The sequence below is a fragment of the Tachyglossus aculeatus genome, chromosome 1, assembly GCF_015852505.1.
Source record: "Tachyglossus aculeatus isolate mTacAcu1 chromosome 1, mTacAcu1.pri, whole genome shotgun sequence".
NCBI lineage: Eukaryota > Metazoa > Chordata > Mammalia > Monotremata > Tachyglossidae > Tachyglossus > Tachyglossus aculeatus.
In genome coordinates, this window is record NC_052066.1 from 78,559,706 (window position 1) to 78,580,714 (window position 21,009).

Below are 21,009 nucleotides of genomic sequence, written 5' to 3' on the forward strand. Positions count from 1 at the left end.
CGCTTAAAACAGTGCTTGACACATAGTAATCGCTTAACAATACTATCATCATCATCATCCCTGCCCCAACTGGGTTAAATGTTGGGCAGAGTTGGCACATCCTAGGCTATATCAATGAGAGGCCCGTTTTGTGGTTGTCAAGAACCAGTGAGTACATGTGTCCAGCCAACTCTTGACTAAGGCCAGTTGTCCAAATCTCCTTCCTGTGGCCTGCTCACTAGCTTCTTCTAAGGAAGGAAAGGGGCATGAGATAAAGTTCAAATCACACCACATTTGATGGGAAAGGAGGGTTGATAATAGAATAATAGTAACCATTAAGTAATGTCAATAGTAATATTTGTTAAGTGCTTACTATGCAGCACTTACTGTATTTAATATACAGAACTATACCAGGTGCTGAAATGTACAAGGTAATCAGGTTGGACACTGTCTCTGTCCCACAGGGGGCTCATAGTCTAATGGGGGAGGAGAATGGGTATTTTAGTCCACATTTTACAGATGCAGAAACTCAGGCACCAAGAGGTTACTTGGGATTAGAACCCAGATCCTCTGACTCCCAGCCCCATTGTCTTTCCTGTAGGCAGAAGCAGCCTGGAAAGAGCAAGGTCCTGGGAGTCAGAGGACCTGGATTCTAATCCCTGCTCTGGCAGTTACCTGCTGTGTGACCTTGGACAAGTCACTCAACTTCTCTATGCCTCAGTTGCCTCATCTGCAAAATGGGGATTCAATACCTGTTCTCCCTCCTACTTAGACTCTGACCCCCATGTGGGACCTGATTATCTTGTATCTACCCCAGCACTTAGTACAGTGCTTGGCACATAGTAAACACTTAACAAATACCACTTTTTAAATTTTTTTTTTAGGCCAAGCTTTCTTGTCAAATTTTTGGTCCTGATGAGGTTTTTGGATTGTCTGTGGATTTCCTGTCTTCATTCATTCATTCAATTAGATTTATTGAGCGCTTACTGTGTGCAAAGCACTGTACTAAGCTTTCTTCCTCCCTCACCGTTCCTCTTTCTCCCTCCTCTTTTAGCTAATGAAAATTGGAATGGCTGTACAGTTTTTTTTAGCAGAAATGAAGAAAACGAATCCTATTCATTTAACAACTAATGTCCATTTTTCTCCCCCGCTTCCCTCTCCAGTCGTACAGTCGTTATCAGCTAGCAAGTCCCCCGCTGTCCCATCTGTAGCTGTGGTGAGCACAGCTGCCTCCAGCTCTTCCCCAGCAACAGCTGCTAAAGGTAATAGCTTGAAAGGGCTCTGGGCTAACATTCTGTTAAGCCTTTGCAAAAGACTAATCATGCCCATGACTGCCTGGGGTACCAGTCGTGTACTCTGAGGCACATTTACGTTCCAGGACTCTGACTCCAAGTCTGTTTTAACCTTCTCCCGGTGACCCTGGGGAAGAAAAGGGAATGGGAATATGTGGTTGGAAGTGGTAAGGTGGGAAATTGATAGGCACAGGGAAATGAGAAACTGATTCACTGTAATGATGGTGATGAATATTTTCATTGGTTTTTCTTTTCCTCTGAGGAAACTCCATAAGTGATATGGATCATTTCTTAAATTCCTACATTTGCTGTGGCAGATTGAGGATTTGATGAGATCTTTTGTGGCAGAAAATACCACTGTTTTTCACTGGCGTTGTCCAGTGAAACTCTGCTGGGTGGGAGAGGTCTCCATCTCCTGGCTCTCCTTCAGAGTCAGCTGGGTCAGCCATTTTGTTGTTGTTTTACCATCCAAAGGCTTTGTGTCTTTCGGACACTGCACGTGGTGTTCTGCTTGCTGGGAACGGCCTGATGACTTCATGCTTGTGTTTGCCTTTCTTTGTAGTGAAGACAGAGCCAGAAACAACAGCTGGATCAAATGGCAACTTGCATGTCTCTCAGGATGGTCACACCGCAGTGAAAACAGAAGAAAGTTCCGAGTTAGGAAATTACACGATCAAGTAATTGCTCAGTTCGTTCTAAAGAAGTAGCCTAACACGTCTGGAATGTTTTTGGAAAACTAAGCCCAGATCCTCTAGAACCAGCAGTCTTCTGTTCTGTCGAGCAAGGAACTTGGGTCTCCTCTGTTAGGGGAATTTGGCTCTAGTGTGGTAGAGTCTGGGGGGTTTCCTTGAGAAACAGATTTCCTTGGGAAGCAGTGGGGGTCTAGCCAAAAAAGCATGAGCCTAGGAGTCAGAGGACCTGGGTTCCAATCCTGGCTCTGCCAGTCGTGTGACCTTAGGCAAATCACTAAACTTCTCTATGCTTCAGTTTCCACACCTCGAAAATGGGGATTTGAAAACCTGTTCTCCCTGTGTAGGACAGGGACCGTATTTGGCCTGATGTTCTTGGGTCTACACCAGAACTTAGTACAGTACTTCATTCATTCATTTATTCAATCGTATTTATTGAGCACTTACTGTGTGCAGAGCACTGTACTAAGCGATTGGGAAGTACAAGTTGGCAGCATACAGAGACGGTCCCTACCCAACAACGGGCTCGCAGTCTAGAAGGGGGAGACAACAAAACAAAACATATGGACAGGTGTCAAGTCATCAGAATAAATAGAAGTAAAGCTAGATGCACATCATTAACAAAATAAATAGAATAGTAAATATGTACAAGTAAAATAAATAGAGTAATAAATCTGTACAAACATATATACAGGTGCAGTGGGGAGGGGAAGGAGGTAGGGCCTGGGGGTGGGGAGGAGGAGAGGAAAAAGGGGGATCAGTCTGGGAAGGCCTCCTGGAGGAGGTAGGGCTTTGAAGGGAGGAAGAGAGCTAGCTTGGCAGATGTGGGGAGTGAGGGCATTCCAGGCCTGGGGGAGGACGTGGGCCAGGGGTCGACAGCGGGACAGGCGAGAACGAGGTACAGTGAGGAGTACTTGACACATACACGTAGTAAGCGCTTAACAAATGCTACAATTATTACTAGCACAGAAACCAGACCAGTCGACTCGACAGCCAGCCCCACAGCTGGCAAATCATGCTTTTTACCTTAACTTGGAGCATTTCAAGGCAGCCCTTCTCCCAAATGATCTTGGGGCTTGAAGTATGAAGTAGGAATGAGGAGTGCATTCCTCTGGGGTTCCTGACATTGGACAGACGTAAGGGTGGGTCTGGGGTGGAGACCAACCTCCCACATCTGTCAAGTGGAATCATAACCTGGTTAATAGTCATTGTAGTAGTTTTTTAAGCGCTTACTGTGTGCTAGGCACTGTACCAAGCGCTGGGGTAGTTACAAGATAATCAGGTTGGACACAGTCCCTATCCCACATGGGGTGCATAGTCTCAACCCCCATTTTACAGATGAGCTAATTGAGGCCCAGAGAAGTGCAGTGACTTGCCCAAGGTCACACAGCAGAGAAGTGGCTGAGCTGGGATTAGAACCCATGACCTTCTGACTCCCAAGCCCTTGTTCTGTCACTACACTATGCTGCTGCTCCTGGTTTTGAGGCATCTAATGAAAAACACCCCTGCCCAGGCCTGAATTCCATGCCCGTCCATGGAGCTCAATGTCACCCAATTCCTCAGTCAATAAGTCACATTGTGTGTTGGAGGATTTTAGCTTATGGATTGTCCCCCTCATCCTTTTTTAGGTAAAGACAAGCAGAATTTAAGGTAAATTAACATTTTAATATTGTAGATAGGAAATGTGTCTTGTGTTTCTTTTGTACTCTCTGAAGAGTTTAGGACACAGCATTGCACCCAGGGGACACTCAGTAAATATTTGTATCACTACTGCGAGCACTTAGTACTTTGCTCTACACTCTGTAAGCACTCAATCAATCAGTGGTATTCATTGAGCATTTACTGTGTGCAGAGCGCTGTACTAAGCTCTTGGGAGAGTACAATACAATGGAGTAAGTAGATAATAATAATAATGATGGCATTTATTAAGCACTTACTGTGTGCTAAGCACTGTTCTAAGTGTTAGAGAAGCAGCGTGGCTCAGTCGAAAGAGCATGGGCTTTGGGCTTTGAAGTCAGAGGTCATGGGTTCGAATCCTCTCTCTGCCAATTGTCAGCTGTGTGACTTTGGGCAAGTTGCTTAACTTCTCTGTGCCTCAGTTACCTCATCTGTAAATTGGGGTTTAAGACTGTGAGCCCGACATGAGACAACCTGATCACCCTGTAACCTCCCCAGTGCTTAGAACAGTGCTTTGCACATAGTAAGTGCTTAATAAATGCCATTATTATTATTATAAGTGTTCCCTGTCCACAGGGAGCTCAGTAAATACCATTGACTGATTACTAGTAGTGATAAAGGGCCTCAAAAGCACACAATATTCTCATACTGTTGACTACAAAAAGGTGTAATAAAATTTCCTTCATAGCCAAATGTGTTCAGGATACAAATATTTAAAAAGTTTTTCTTTTTAATTGCATTAATGCACCTTGGGGCATGCTGGATGAGAAGGAAAACCTTACGTTTCGTGAACAAACTCATGTGGCTTATGGGCTGAGATCATTTTCCCATTTATCTGTTGGATTTTAGAATGAAATTTGGGCTGATGGAGCAGATCACAGGAAACAGCCACAGAAAGTTGGAAACCTAATCTGGGACCTGCTCTTAATTTTATGGGAGATGTTGCTCCATCTCTGAATTTTTCTACAGCCCAGTTCAATAAATGTATTATTAGTCTTTTGAACGGAATTTGAAGTTAGAGCCAGTCCCCAAATTCCAACTTTTCTCTCCAAGATGATTGCTTATACTGTTACCATTACCCAAGGAACTTATGACCATTAGATAGGAATATAAAGCAGATGAATACATGGAAAAATCTAGCTGCTACTTTAAAGCAGCATATTAAGTGTCCTAGTAGAACTTTCATTTTTGTAACTACTGTTAGTGTTAGATAGACTATGAGCCCCTTGTGGAACAGACACTGTATTCTGCCTGATAACTTGTATCTATCCCAACAGTTTTTGACACGTAGTGAGCACATAATAACAACAATAATAATAATGATGATGATGGCATTTGTTAAGCGCTTTCTATGTGCCAAGCACTGTTCTAAGCACTTGGGAGGATACAAGGTGATCAGGTTGTCCCATGTGGGGCTCACAGTCTTAATCCCCATTTTACAGAAGAGGTAACTGAGGCACAGAGAAGTTAAGTGACTTGCCCAAAGTCTCACAGCTAAGTGGTGGATCTGGGATTAGAACCCATGACCTCTGACTCCCAAGCTCGTGCTTTTTCCACGGAGCCACGCTGCCCCCACCTCTCCCTCTCTCTCCCTCTCTCCCTCTCTCCCCCTCTCCCCCCCCACGCCCTCCCCCCGACCCCCCGATACCATTTAATACACTTTTGATTGGGCACTTGATTAGAAAGTATTTATAGTAAGCACTTAAATACCACACACACATATACATTTGTATTTGTGGTATTGAGTACTAAGTTGAGTACACAATCTAAAATTGAAGGAATTAAGAATTTAGGAGCTGTGTTTTCTGTATAAAAGATCCAAAAGACAAAAAGCTAATACAGATTTCCTATTTTGCCATGCAATTTCCCATTCAAAAACAAAGTTATATTTAGGTTGCTTTTTTGGGGTATTAGAACTTGGAGGTACCTACAACAGAATATTAAGAGCAAGAGCTCCATAATGAAGATTGCCTTATTACGTAATTGAAAATTCCCAATACATTAACATTTTTGTAATGTTTTATCTCTGGTGGTTATATCTCACATTCCATCCTCTTGGCAAAAGATGACGGGAAATTACTAGGTATATCCCATTGGAAAAGTAGGAAGGATGTTTGAGAGAGGGAAGGTGAAACAAAAGGCCACTAACGTTCCAGCATAGTATATCTGATTTTTTTTAACCTTAAGTTTTGATTTATTTTAATCCCTTCCAGCACAGAACATTTAGAGAACATCCAACAACTTTTAACAGCAATAGTAAAAAAAATCCCGTTAATCACGCGTAAAGGTAAGAAAGTTGCAGACAGCACTTTTTCTTAAACCTTTTTTATATATATATATTCTTGATTATAGGATGGAATTTACAACCCTTGATTAAAACCCTTTTTGTGTGTGCGTGTGTGAGTCAATGAAATAGAATCATTGTGACTAAATGTAACTTCTCGGGCAATTAGTGGGTCCTTTTTATGGTTTCGACCCTTCGTGATCTGAGAGATTCTGACATTTGTTGTTACACATGCAGTTCTGAAACTGAGCAACAACATTATTCCCCATAAGTGGCTATTAGGCACTGCCAGCTCATCAGAGATTGGCGTTCTTCCCTGGGTGCCTGCAGCTGCTAGAAAGCTTCTAAATAATTATGGTATTTGTTAAGCACTTACTATGTGCCAAGCACTCTTCTAAAGTTGCCTTCTATGGAGATGGGGCCTGCCCTGGTGATTGATTGATAGCCACGTCCAGTCATGTGTGACTCGGCCCTCAGGCAGAAGGCAACGATACAAAGTGTGTACTCGAGATACTTGGGATTGTAACGGTTCTCTTTACCCCCTAGAAAGTTCCGTTTCACACTGCTTCAGAAGTAGTTCATGGGGTTAGAGGTTCTCCTATTGGCCATGAGAGGTTCCGGGACAATGTGTTTCCACCCCCGGGGAAAGTGGGAAGCAGTTACTTACAGGATTGGCTTAATGTTCATTCATTCATTCATATATTTATTGAGCACTTACTGTGTGCAGAGCACTGTACTAAGCACTTTGAAAGTACAGTTTGGCATTAGAGCCAATCCCTGCCCAAACCAGGCTTACAGTCTAGAAGGGGGGAGATAGACATCAAAACAAGTGAATGGGCGTCAACATAAATAGAATTATAGGTTTATACACATCAAAACAAGTAAATAGGCATCAATAAAAATAAATGGAATTATAGATATATACATTTATACGTAAGTGCTAAGGGGTGGTAAAAACTCTCTTCTATCGATTGTAGTCTATTTATGGGCAGGGACCTGTGGCCTCTTCCTCCAGAACACCTGGAGCAGAGCTGTACACTCATTCATTCATTCAGTCGTATTTATTAAGAACTAACAGTGCGCAGAGCACTGTACTAAGTGCTTGGGAATGTACAATACAACAATAAACAGCGACATTCCCTGAGCACAGTGAGCTCACAAGTCTACAGGAGAGAGACAGATATCAATACAAATAAATAAAATTACAGATATATAGGTAGGTGCTGTAGAGCTGGGATGTGGTGGGTGGACTGAAAGAGCAAAGGGAGCAAGTCAAGGTGACAGAAGGGAGTGAGAGATTTAAAAAAGTGGGGCTTAGTCTGGGAAAGCCTCTTGGAGGAGATGTGACTTTCTTAAGGCTTTTAAGGAGGAGAACATGTTTATGAGGATGTGAGTCCCACAGTGGGTGAGTGGGTGTCACGTATCAGGGAAATACTTCACATCTTGCTTCCAGAGTGTGATCATTAAGTTCTCAGAGGCCTAGGAGGGAGCACAAGGAGATCAATCCATAGGTCAATAGTATTTATTGAACGCTTACTGTGTGCCGAGCCCTGTACTAAGTTGTTGGGTGAGTACAATACGAAAAAATTAGCAGACACGTTCCTGCCCATAATGAGCTTACAGTCTAGAGGGGTAAGTCCCGTAAAGATTCAGTTTAGACATAATGAACCTGAGAGTTTTTCCAGAGACCTGGAGGAAAAGTGGTGTTACCCTTCCAGTTCACCCTTTGTATGATGACAGATCTCGTTGTTGGGTAGGGACCATCTCTATATGTTGCCAACTTGTACTTCCCAAGTGCTTAGTACAGTGCTGTGCACACAGTAAGCGCTCAATAAATACGATTGAATGAATGAATGAGCTTCCTAATTTGAGTATATTTCGTGTGGCATATTTGCAAGGAAAAGTAACAGCTTGGGAAAACGTATCTTAAGAAAATCATCAGGATTACTTAGCTCAAATTGGGCTCTATTTTGTGCTTAAGAAAACTAAATCAGAGTTTGCTGGCTGTGTGTTTTCTAGGTGAAGATGCCAATTCCTTCTGTGCAAGTTCAGTGGAGCAATATTGTAGCTGGAACATTGGGAAACGGAGAGCAGCTGAGGTAAGGCCTTTATCGCACTAACTAGAAGCCCCAGGGAGAGCGTTGGAAACCCTTCTGTAATTTGACTACCTCCGTAAACATTGTTGCAGTCAAGGTGATGGCACTAGCCTTTACAGCATGCTGTGGGAACCAGTGAGGCCTAGGTGAAAGGACACAAGTCTGTGACTCCGAGGACCTGGGTTCTAATGTTGGCTCTGCCGCTCACCTGTTGTGTGACCTTGGGCAATGAATCAACAGCTGTACATTTTGATTTGCAGCTGATTTAGCAAAGCTCAGATCATTCCGGTAGCACTGCCTTCATCACCTGTATCATGGAGTTGTTGCAGTTGATTCATTCATCTGAAATGGTATAAATGGGATAACTGAGGCACAGAGAAGTTAAGTGACTTGCCCAAGATCACCCAGCAGCAGCAGCCAAGTGTTGGAGCCAGAATTAGAACTATTGTCCTTCTTTTGACTCCCAGGACCATGCTCTATGGGCCAGGCCACACTGCTTCTCAATTCACTTAACGTGGGAATTCACTTGAGACACAGCGTGGCCTAGTGGCAAGAGCAAGGGCTTGGGAATCAGAGGTTGTGGGTTCTAATCCCGGCTCCTCCACTTGTCTGCCGTGTGACCTTGGGCAAGTAACTTAACTTCTCTGTGCCTGTTACCTCATCTGTAAAAGGAAGATTAAAGAGGGTAAGCCTCATGTGGAGCAGGGACTGTGTCCAGCCTGATTACCTTGTATCTACCCCAGCACTTAGAACAGTCCTTGGCACATGGTAAGCACTTAACAAATACTGTTATTATTATTATTATCATCTTTTCTGATCCTCAGTTTCCTCATCTGTAAAATGGAGAGGCAAATCTCTTCTCTCCCATTTAGACTGTGCATCCCTTGGTGGGCAAAGGCTCTGTCCAAATATAATTATTTTATATCTACTCTAAAATTTAGCATAATGCCAGGGACATAGTAAACACTTAATTATCGTAATCATTATTGTTATTGTGGGGATGTGTCCTGCTCACTTGCTTTTAAAAGGTATTTCATTCATAAATGCCCACCTAACTGGGGGAATAATAATAAGAAGAATAATAATAGTGGTATTTGTGAAGCACTTACTATGTGCCAGGCACTGTTTTAAGTGGTGGGGTGGATACCAGCAAATCGGGTTGAACATAGTCCTTGTTCCACTTGGGACTCACAGTCTCAATCCCCATTTTACAGGTGAGGGAACTGAGGCCCAGAGAAGTGTGGTGACTTGCCCAAGGTCACACAGCAGACAAGTGGCAGAGCTGGGATTAGAACCCATGACCTTCTGACTCACAGGCCCAGCCTCCCAGGCTCTATCGGATTGCCCACACAGTTGTTTAAACTGATCTTCCAGCCTTGTTTACTCTAGGTGTCTGATAAGATATGAGAATTTCCCACTGGGGCTGAAAAGACTCAAAATAGTGCTTTTCTGGAGTATTAGCTCATTAAAGCTTGTCTTTCCTCTTACACACGTCCCCTAAAGCCCCTGATCTTTTTATGCCCCTGCTCTCAAAATAAAAAGTTGGCACCTGTGCTTTCAGTAAATCAACAGCTGTGCAGTTTGATTTTCAGCTGATTTTAAAAAACTTCAGATGAGTATTCCCGAAGCCCTCCACTCGTCACCTGTATCATGGAATTGTTGTTGCAGTTAATTCGCTCATCTCAAATGGTATGAATGTACCTAAATCAGAATGAGTGTTGTAATCGGTTTTATTCACCCATCTAGGTAACTCAGGTTATTAAAGAAGGTGGCAAGCATATTGGTTTATTGTTCAGCCACTTTGATCTGCTATGGTACTGTGAGGAGGAGATATTTGACTTGATTTCCTCGTCTCTAGTGGCAACGAGCAATGACGATGAGAAAAATCTTACAAGAGATCCTGGAGAAGAACCCCCGATTTCACCATTTGACACCCCTCAAAACCAAACACGTTGCACACTGGTGCCGTTGCCATGGTTATACTCCACCTGACCCAGAAAGCATGAGAAACGATGAGGACTCTATAGAGGATGTCCTGACTCAAATAGACAGTGAGCCAGGTAAGCTTCAAGGGAAGAAAAGTTGGGTGACTGGTATTTTGGAAGAAAGTCTGGCGATTAGTGACCTGGGGAGGGTTGCTCAGCTAAATTCTCTTGAAGTCCCACTGCTCAAGATTCAGTGCAAAACTAGTATACTTCTTGACCAGATACAAATGCCTTATCTTTCATCTTAATGTCTGCCTCCCCCTCTAGACTGAATCTTGATGTGGTCAGGGAATGTGTCTGCTAAACCTGTTGTATTGTACTCTACCAAGTGCTTAGTACAGTGCTCTGCACATAGTAAGTGGTCAGTAACTACGAGGGATTGATTGATTGATTGGGTGCAATTTTAGATGGTGCAGTGAATTGGTTCCTTGGCAGATCCACTAGCAGTATCTTCTGGGATGTCCAGCAGGTCCAGGAAACACATTCTCTGGTGGATCTTCACTTTTGACGGAAAGAATTCTGAGGTTAATGACCACTTCTGCTGCTTAAAAGGCTCGTAGCCCCCCCCCCCCACCCAAAAAAAAACCCACCAGATCTTTTCTGCTTCAATAGGCTAGACCATCTCCCCATCCGATGCGGGAAGGAAAGGGTTAGTTCTTTAAAATCCAAGGAAAGTTTCTCCCTAATCAGGGCGATGTAGTGTAAATATCCATCTCATCAGAGCCAGACAGATGATGAATTTAAATGCTACGCTCTTCACAACAAAAATAAGGAGTAAGTACAAAGTCGGCTGACTCACTGGTTTCTAGAGAGGGTTTCAATTAGCCTGAGTAGATTATTGGGTCTCTGAAAGTACACTTACATTTGAGAGCATCAGAGATAGTTTTGCATCTGGGAAAAATAGCATGATCAAGAGTTGGAAAGTCTGGAGTCCTGGCAGACCAAAACCTTCTGTCATCCTCAATCCATATTCATTGTGAAAGATCCCCCTATCATTTTATGTAATCAGATGTTCAACATAAAGTCTTAGGAAGCCATGCTGATGAACAAAATCATACTGGACATTTAGCTACCATTTTCCAAATCTTTTAGGCATGTTCTTTTCCTGTGGGATCAGCTCTTGCTTATTCTGTCTGGGGGATTAATCAGGTAGCAAATTTTTTGTGTTCTTTGCACCTTCTTCTTCTTTACCTTACTGTGCACATTATAACCTTCACTAGAGAGAGGAGAGAAAGGGAAGGTAGTAGAATTAAAACAGATATTCATTTATTTCATTTTTAATTTTCTGACTCTTGCCTAGTTACCTCAGCTTACTGAATACTTTGGCTGCTTTTCAGAGCTGCTTCTATTAGCAAGATCTCTTTAATTAAACATGTTATTTCCATAAGATTTTTTTTGAACAGCCTGGATTTGAAACCATTATTACTATGCTGTGATAATAATAATGATGGTGTCTGTTAAGCGCTTCCCATGTGCCAAGCATTTATTCATTCATTCATTCAGTCGTATTTAATGAGCGCTTACTGTGTGTGGAGCACTGTACTAAGCGCATGGGAAGTACAAATTCATTCATTCATTCAATTGTATTTATTGAGCGCTTACTGTGTGCAGAGCACTGTACTAAGCACTTGGGAAGTACAAGTTGGCAACATATAGAGATGGTCCCTACCCAACAACGGACTAACAGTCTAGAAGGGAGAGACAACAACAACAACGGCATTTATTAAGCGCTTACTATGTGCAAAGCACTTTAGACAGGTTTCAATACCATCAGAATAAATAGAATTATAGCTATATACAAAAAGCACTGTTCTAAGTGATGGGGTAGATACAAGGTTATCAGATTGTTCCATGTGGGGCTCACAGTCTTAATCCCCATTTTACAGATGAGGTAACTGAGGCACAGAGAAGTTAAGTGACTTGCCCAAAGTCACACAGCTGACAAGTGGCAAAGCTGGAATTAGAACCCGTGACCTCTGACTCCCAAGCCTGTGCTGTTTCCACTAAGTCATACTTCTTACAGCAGCAACTAGCATGGAATAAAGATTCCGTAAATAAATACGGTATTTGTTAAGCGTGTACTATGGGCCAGGCGCTGTACTACGAGCTGGGGTAGATACAAACTAATCAGGTTGGATTTAGTCCATGTCTCAAATGGGCTCACAGACTTAATCCCTGTTTTACAAATGAGGTGACTGAGGCCCAGAGAAGTGAAGTGATTTGCCCAAGGTCACACAGCAGAAAGTGGTGGAGCCATGATTAAACACATGGCCTTCTGTCAGGCCCATGCTCTATCCATTATGTCATGACGCTTCCCCAGTAATTGAGTCCCTGTGCCATGTGAGGCTCACAGTCAAAGTAGGGGCGGGGGTGAACAGTGTAATTGAATTCCCTTTTTTCAGATGTGGAAGGAAACTGAGGCCCAGAGAAGTTAAGTGGCTTGCCCAAGGTCACACAGCAGAAAACTAGCAGAGCTGGGTTTAGAACCCAGTCCTCTGATTCTAAGGCCCGTTCTTTTTTCACCAGGCCATGCTGCTTCTCGAGAGAAGTGGCAGAGTGTTAGGATATGTACAAAAGGGCTGTGGGGCTGAGGCTTGGATGGATATCAGGTGCTTAAAGGGGACAGATCCAAGTGTGTAGGGGGCACCAAAGGGAGAGCGAGTAGGAGAAATGAGGGCTTAGGCAGGGAAGGTCTATTGGAGGAGATGGGATTTTAGGAGGGATTTTGAAGTGGGTGGGAGTTTCAGACCAGAGGGGACATGGGTAAGGGGTTGGAGGCAAAGTAGTGGAGATTGAGGTACGGTGAGGTTGCCCATGATCTATTCTTTTGCTGAATTTGTATTCTATTTCCGAAACCCATTTTGATAGTTCGGAACCTGTCAGATTTCATTCCACCGCAGATGTGGGTGGGCAACGCCAGCTGTTGTGCCTGTAGAATGTAGAGGATTACAGATGGGCTCCCTCAGTAAAGCTCAAAAATCTCAGTCAAAGCACATAAAAAGATGGAAATGAGGACAAGCATTTTAATTCCGTATATTGAGGGGAGGGATAGTATGCAAGATTAATGATTTGAAACTTTGCCCCAGAGCTGAATAATAGCCCCGTCCCTTCCATTAGGCTTGTCAGAACCCCCTCCCGTTCTGACATCATAACACTTCTCAGATTCTCAGTTTTCTTCCCCTTGGCACATATTCACCAGCTCAGCAATAATTTCTTGGAATACGATTTGTAATTAACATACCTGGTAGTGGGAGAGAAGCTGGGAGAGAAGTATTAAATGAACAGATAAACCAGACCACACATATGTCAAAGCAGCGGGAAGATCCAATAATTTTTTTTTGTTTGGTCACCCAAGCCAGTGTTTGTTAAACCTTGTAAGTGTAAATGCACTGCTAGCTTTCCTGTTCATACAGAATTTTTCATTCCCTTTACCTCATGTGAATTTCAGGCCCTCATTTATTGGTGTAAGTTTTCAGTGTGATTTTTTTTTTCCTATTTTTTTTTCATTTTATGGTCAAACTTTTGTTTGAAGAATTGTTATTATTCATTAAATTTTATTTATTGAGCACTTACAGTACTAAGCACTTGGGAGAGTACAATACAGCAATAAACAGACACTTTGACTGACTGCCCTCAAGCAATTGCTTTGCAAACTATCTGCTTGCTCTTCTTGTTTGTTTGTTTTTTTTAATGGTATTTGGTAAGCACTTACTCCATTCATTCATTCAATCGTATTTATTGAGTGTTTACTATGTGCAGAGCACTGTATTAAGCTATGCCAGGCACTGCATTAAACCCTGGGATAGATTCAAGATAATCTGGTTGGACACATGGCCTGAGCATTTTTTTGTAGAAAAACGATCCGGGCAGCAAAGTGAAGTACGGACTGGGGTGGGGAGAGACAAGAGGCAGGGAGGTCAGCAAAGGAGGCTGAGACAGTAATCAAGCCGGGGAAAGAGAAGTGCTTGGGTTAACGTGGTAGCAATGTGGATGGAGAGGAAAGGACAGATTTTAGCGATGTCGTGAAAGTTGAACCGGCAGGATTTAGTGATAGATTGAATATGTGGGTTGAAAATTTAGCCCCATCTAAACCATAACCTCATTGTGGACAGCGCTCGATAAATATGATTGAATGAATGATAGGGAACGTGTCTATCAACTCTGTTATATTGTACTCTCCCAAGCACGTAGTATCAATCCCACCTCTGCCAATGTCAGCTGTGTGACTTTGGGCAAGTCACTTAACTTCTCTGTACCTCAGTTACCTCATCTGTAAAATGGGGATTAAGACTGTGAGGCCCCGTGGGACAACCTGATCACTTTGTAACCTCCCCAGCGCTTAGAACAGTGCTTTGCACATAGTAAGCGCTTAATAAATGCCATCATTATTATTATTTTAGTGCTCCCAGTCTTAATCCCCATTTTACAGAAGAGGTAATTGAGGCCCAGAGAAGTTGTGACTTGCCCAAGGTCACACAGCCAACAAGTGGGCAGAGCTGGGATTAGAACCTAGGTTCTGTGACTCCAGGCCCACGCTCCTTCCAATAGGTCATGCTGCTTCTCAGACTAGGATGTTTTCCAAATGAATTGGGGTCTTCTAGCTTTGGGATTCTTTTGAGCCCAAGGGAAATTATTTTCTAGGTGATTTAAAAAGTGTACCATTATAGATGATTTTGGGGTCTTTGTTCACATCGGTTTTCTTTTTTCTCAGGGAAAGTCTTAGATTGGGTTTTACTTGTGGATATTCTTGCATTTAAGCTTTCAGTAGGTTTGTTCCTAAATAAATTCCTTTGCAACTCATTCCCCAAAGTTGCTTGATAATCACCTGCATTTCCTAAACTCCTTAGGCAGAATTGGCTCATTGATTGATTGGCTTTTATTTTACTTCATTTCCACTTTTAAATCACCAGCTCCGTGCATAATGTAAGTGATAATGGAGATAAGCCATGGCCTTGAGTTATTCCGCTGGTAGTTTTAATTGGCTCGGTGGCCTTGACTCATTTCTTCTCCAGGGTTTCTCTGCTAAGCAGTTTTATGGGGACTGTAAAAGTTAGCACTATTTGTCAGCCTCTCTGCCAACCCCATTAAAGAACTCAAAGTTTTGCATATTTTTTGAACCTTTTTTCAACTTGTTACTTAAGTGCCTTGGGTCTTGTGAAAGGCAGTCAAGAACAAAGATGTGTGCCAGAACGCTTTTTTATGTTGTCAGATCCTAAGTACCATGAATTGCTTCTCATTTTAGAGTGTCCGTCCTCATTCACTACTGCCAATGATCTCTGCCAAAAGCTGGAGGAGATGCAGCAGTTTCAGAGAAGGGAACCAGATAATGACGAGGAGGTGGATATCCTCAATTTTACGGAGCCACTGAAAATACACATCAAAAAGGAACAGGAAGAGAAACAAGATGAAATGAAATTCTTTTTGGCATCATTACCAGCATCTGAATTTGTCAGCGACACCACCCAGAAGGTAAAGCGAAGCGTGATCCACTGGGGCTAATCCTCACTGTACCTCGCTCTCGCCTGTCCCGCCATCGACCCCCGGCCCACGTCATCCCCCGGGCCTGGAATGCCCTCCCTCTGCCCATCCGCCAAGCTAGCTCTCTTCCTCCCTTCAAGGCCCTGCTGAGAGCTCACCTCCTCCAGGAGGCCTTCCCAGACTGAGCCCCTTCTTTCCTCTCCCCCTCGTCCCCCTCTCCATCCCCGTCTTACCTCCTTCCCTTCCCCACAGCACCTGTATATATGTATATATGGTTGTACATATTTATTACTCTGTTTATTTATTTATTTATTTATTTTACTTGTACATTTCTATCCTACTTATTTTATTTTGTTGGTATGTTTGGTTCTGTTCTCTGTCTCCCCCTTTTAGACTGTGAGCCCACTGTTGGGTAGGGACTGTCTCTATGTGATGCCAATTTGTACTTCCCAAGCGCTTAGTACAGTGCTCTGCACATAGTAAGCGCTCAATAAATACGAGTGATTGATTGATTGATTAATGAGGAGAGAGCAGGTAATAAATAAAGATAGCAGAGGAAATAAAGATTTCAGGAAACTTCTTCCAGATGGATCACTTAAGCATCTTACAAGTTGACTTGTTGGGATGTCTTTTTGTACATGTGTTGTTATAGATTTGTGCGCATACACACATTGTAATTCACTTTTTCAAGCTCTGCTTTTTACCCACCACTAGTAAAACAGTGGTTTTGCTTCCTTCACCTACATTTACTTACCCAGCTGTTCTTGCCAAGAAGAAGCAGTAGTAAGAACAGATTGCATTTCACAGTATCTCTCCCTGCCCACCACTGCCTCCCTGTAGCTGTGCATTTTAAGCCCCATCTCAAGTGTAAATCCAAATCTCCACAGATGAGAAGCTCCTGAAACCAGTGCTTGAATCACAAAACAGTTATCACCATCTTGAGGACAGGGATCCTAACTTTTGACTCTTTCTTTATGTCCCCCAAGTACCAATTACAGGGTTAGGCACTCAATAAATATTATTGATAATGATAATAAGAATAAATGTGGTATTCGTTAAGTCCTTCCTACGTATCGAGCACTGTACTAAGCATAGGGGTAGATACAAGATAATCAGGTCCAACGTGGGGCTCACATTCTAAGTAGGAGGGGGCACAGGTGTTAAATCCCCACTTTGCAGATAAGGAAACTGAGGCACAGAGAAGTTAAGTGATTTCCCCAAGGTCACACAAAACAGACAAGTGGTGAATCTGGAATTAGAACCCAGGTCCTCTGATTCACAGGCCCCTGCTCTTCCCACTAGGCTCTCCTGTCGGGAGCTGGGAGAAAATTCGAGGTGACCCAAGAGTTAAAAAGCTAAGTAGTCAGTCAGTCAATAATATTTATTGAGTGTATACTGTGTGCAGAGCACTATACTAAGCGCTTGGGCGTGTACAATATACCAAACACATTCCCCTTACCTATGTCATTTGTCAGGTGGGTTGCCACCCATTCCATGCAAATCAGTAGTTCATTGACTTGCCCTTTTGAACCATTCTTTGGAAGGTGAGTCTGTGGAGGCTGAAATAGTTCTGATGTCACAGCGTTTGGGAATTGATGAGGCCGTCTTTCCTCTCCCATTCTTGCAGATAGGAATTTCTCTGCAGCCCGTGGAGCTCCACAAGAATGTGTACGCATCAGCTATCGAGGACATGATTTTAAAGGTGGGCATCCAGTGGAGAAGGAAAGAGGCTGTGGCAACTTGGGAGTAGCTGTTGACTTGGGAACAGAGCATACTCGAATCTGCTCCGTACTGGGGCTGTTTGCTTCACGTGCCTTTTCTGTTATTCCACCATGTGATCTTTGTATGATTTCTTAGCTGACTGTAGAGTGTAAAATCCATGTGGTTCTGATCTTTAAATGAAGCAAGTAAATTCGGTGTTAGAGCATTATGTGAGAGTCTGACTTTACTGCTAAAGCCAATTCATTTAGCTGCCAGCTACCTTCCAAAACGTTTTTGAGGTCATTCAGTAATATCATGACCCAATCGTGGACCCATCCCCAACTAAAATTCAGTACATTCAGTGTTTCCAATAAGAAAAGTCAGACGGTGGCCAGGCTTAACGTTCACTTCTGTTACCTTGATTTCAGGCCACTGAGCAGTTGGTGAGTGATATTCTGAGACAAGCGCTGGCAGTCGGATACCAGACAGCATCTCATAACAGGTACAGTCATTTCCCGGTTGGATATGTTGGCCTTGGAAAACCATGGGTAAAATTCAGTGTCGTCCTGTTCCCAAAACATTTCAGTGACAATTTGCCCCCCCTTCCCCACCCTTCCCCAAGGCTATTTTGTCTCCTGCCCGGACACACTCGTGCACAGGTGGGGGTCCTCAATTCACCAGTAGACTGAGGGTGGTAGGTGGAACCTCACCAGAAGGCAGCCCCATCAGAGTAGCTTTGGTGGCCTTTCCCCCCAAAACTTGCTGCTGCCACCCCCTCCCCCAGATCGGGTCCCCCGAACAACCCCATGGGCCTTTAGCCTGGTGTCATTTGGAGGGCTTGGAGATGACTGGAAAGAACTGCTGACAAAGTTTGCCCAGCCAATTCCATTTAAGCTACACAGGCGGGGCAACCTCAGAGCTGTGGAGAGCCCTAGGCCCATCATGGGGGGAAGGATCTAAAGCTTCATATGGCAAACAACCCCAGGGATGCTCTGATGAGCTAGGACCCAAGGCACCCAACCAGAAGAGACTGAGCCAGACAGTCTGAAAGGTCAGGTTTGATTGTTCTTTGTAAAAGACTTAGTGGAACGGCTCAAAACAGGACCATTGGAATGGGGTCCTTGGAAAACTGTTAGCAATGTCCTAGTCTCATTATTATTGTTGAAGGGGCAGGAAGAAGAGCCTTAATTTTCAGCAGCAGAGATTGTCTGGTTAGGAAGAATTTCTCAACATGATAATATCGAGCAAATCGGCAGAATGCCCTCATCTCGAAGGAAGGACGATAGATCCCTCTTGGGGCCTTTAGATGTGGGAGATGAACTAGGTGGCTAATTGAATTTTCTCCCAGATTGGTGATCTCTTTTTTGAGCTTGACTGTTTTCCAGGGACTTCCTCTGAAGTAAAGCCTCCAGTTTATTGTCCCAGATTTCCTCCCCATACCTCTTCCAAAAGATTCTGATGATAGGCTGGGCGTCGAAGTGGGATTTATTTAACGGAACCAGGGGTGTCAGCATGGTCCGGGGAAAGGCTCTGGGAGTTGGAGATTTAGATTATTTTTCAGTTCAGTTGCTGCCCTGCCGTATTACTTTGGGCAAGTATTGTAACCCTTATATGCCCCGTAGATAAGGAATGGTATCATACACCTCTCTTTCCCAGGGAGGTTGTAAGGAGAAAATGAACTAGGTGTTGGAAAATGCTTTGGAAAAATCAAAACACTCTAGAAATCAAAACTTATCATTCCCTTTCCTCCAAAAGTACATTCCTAGAGCTGAATGACTACCCTGTCCAGTTGATCTATTCATTGGTAATACTCTTTGATTTATTTGGTGCAGGACTCCAAGAGAGATTACCATCATGAATATTCATCAAGCCATCTGTAACATTCCCTTTCTTGACTTCCTCACAAACAAACACATGGGAATATTAAATGAAGAGCAGTGAACGAAGATAACCCAGAAAGGCAAGATTTAAAGACTGTACCATAACAAAAATCTACCTTCTCAGGATGGATGCTATTCTTCTGCACATATACTTAATAACATTACTAGATCATTTTTGCTTCCTAAAAAAGCACCTTAATGCAAAGGAGTGCTGTTACACATCACACCTTTAGATTTCTGATGGTAAATGAAATGTTATTATTAGTAAATTGGCTTATTTTTTCATAGTTGCCATTCAGACTTGAGAATAAGGCAGGAACAAAATCAAGATGACCGGATCTGGTTTTGGTCATCCTGGCACTGATTCAGTTCCTTGACATCTCCCAGTATGAATTGTTTGAAGAGGGTTACTTGGTAGAGACAGCTATTCGAGGCGCCATCTCCATGGTGAAGATTCCACCTTGAGCAGTAGCAGCTAATCAAAGTGAGTTTGGAGAGAGTTGATATTTTTATCCATCAATTCCTGGGCCTATTCTCTGCCCCACAACTGTTTCCCTGGCTACATCTCAAGGAGAAATCTGCAACAAGAGAACACAACACTTGTGCTTTTCTCTCTCTGCAGAGATGTGGCCACTGCAGGGATTTAAGCCATACTAGGATATGGAAGGCACGTTTCAGGCAAAGGAGGTAATGACCCGGAGACAAGTAGACATGGAAGGCCACAGAGAATTGTCCCAGTGCAAATGAACTTGCCAGAATTCTGTCCTTATGGAGTACGTGACCATATTCTATCCTTTAGAGAAGGCTCCGAGACAGAGAGAAAACTTCCCCCAAAGGTTGTACTGCAAGGCAATTGAATGGTCGGGAATAGATGACACTTCAGGATCCTGGCAACCATGAAAAGGCGAAGCTGGCTTTAAGGATAAGTATGTTGCCTCCCACATGAGGTTACTTTGCATTGCTTTGTGGTGTCATCTACCTTGCACTAGCATGTTGGCAGAAAAATCCACAAGATGACTGGCTGATTGGCTCTGTGGCTGAGGATGAGAAATCACCCTTCCCAGACAGTTGGTGAGGGGGAAATACTTGCTTTTAGACCATTTACCGAGAGTGTGGTTTAGCCGAGCAGCAATCCCTCAGACCCAGTGTATCGGGATTGCTTGCCTGCAGGGAAAACAACGGGAGAAAGACAGGCCCCTGAGTAGCCTCTCCAGTCCAAAACCAGCAAGGGGTAGTCCCCTGGAGCAGAGAGGAAAAGAAACCATTTCACGGAAAGTTTAGAGCAGTATCAAACAGATGCAGGGCTGGTGTATCAGATAATGAGAAGCCACTAAGTAATGCCACCATAGAAGGGAAAGCAAATGAGGTGGGGGTATAGGACAGAGGTGTGGGCAGCGTTCAGTAAAGCTCAAGGAAGAGATCGGTTCTGGCCATTTTCTGTCAGACCCTTGGAATTAGGGCAGGGAGAAAAGCCCTCAGCCACCTGCTATCCTTGACACAAAGCCCTTGCCATGTCAGACGTCCCAGTTAAGATGCCATTTCATGCTCTGCAGGAATGGATGGGTCCAATAAGGGTGAGAGGACCCAGGACGCCTTGCCTTTCTTTCCTAACCTTCACGCTGGTGACTGGGGAGTGGGACGGGGGCTGTCCTGAGAGAAAGAAGCTGGTAGAGAAGACGTTCCAGTGTGGCAGCATTTGCTCTGTCATCCTGTTTGTTCCTGATCCCTTCTCTGGGAGGTGGAGGGAGTCGAAGAGATGAAAAGTCGATTCAGCAGAGAGCGTGTTATAGAGATGAATAAAATCAGATGAGCTGAGACCATGAATAATTGAATAATTCCAAGAAAAACAAATTGAAAGTGATTTAGCCCTTCAGATGTATTTGTATTATAGTGTATAATATATGTGTGTAACATATGTCTACAATAAATTTTCTTTTCATATACGTAA

The 21,009-nt window shown here is 43.4% G+C and overlaps 1 protein-coding gene across 4 annotated transcripts in view; it reads left to right on the forward strand.

The window, feature by feature from the left end:
* The window catches only part of YEATS2 (YEATS domain containing 2), a 130,293-nt gene extending 109,284 nt beyond the window's left edge, over positions 1 to 21,009 (forward strand). For all 4 annotated transcript variants that reach the window (XM_038750077.1, XM_038750086.1, XM_038750103.1 and 1 more), the window contains 9 exons: positions 1,143 to 1,241; positions 1,834 to 1,948; positions 5,851 to 5,924; positions 7,941 to 8,020; positions 9,876 to 10,077; positions 15,245 to 15,471; positions 17,108 to 17,182; positions 17,610 to 17,683; positions 19,014 to 21,009. In XM_038750077.1, the coding sequence (XP_038606005.1) occupies positions 1,143 to 1,241; positions 1,834 to 1,948; positions 5,851 to 5,924; positions 7,941 to 8,020; positions 9,876 to 10,077; positions 15,245 to 15,471; positions 17,108 to 17,182; positions 17,610 to 17,683; positions 19,014 to 19,122 (1,055 nt within the window). In that variant the 3' untranslated portion in view covers positions 19,123 to 21,009. The remainder of the gene's footprint in view (positions 1 to 1,142; positions 1,242 to 1,833; positions 1,949 to 5,850; positions 5,925 to 7,940; positions 8,021 to 9,875; positions 10,078 to 15,244; positions 15,472 to 17,107; positions 17,183 to 17,609; positions 17,684 to 19,013) is intronic.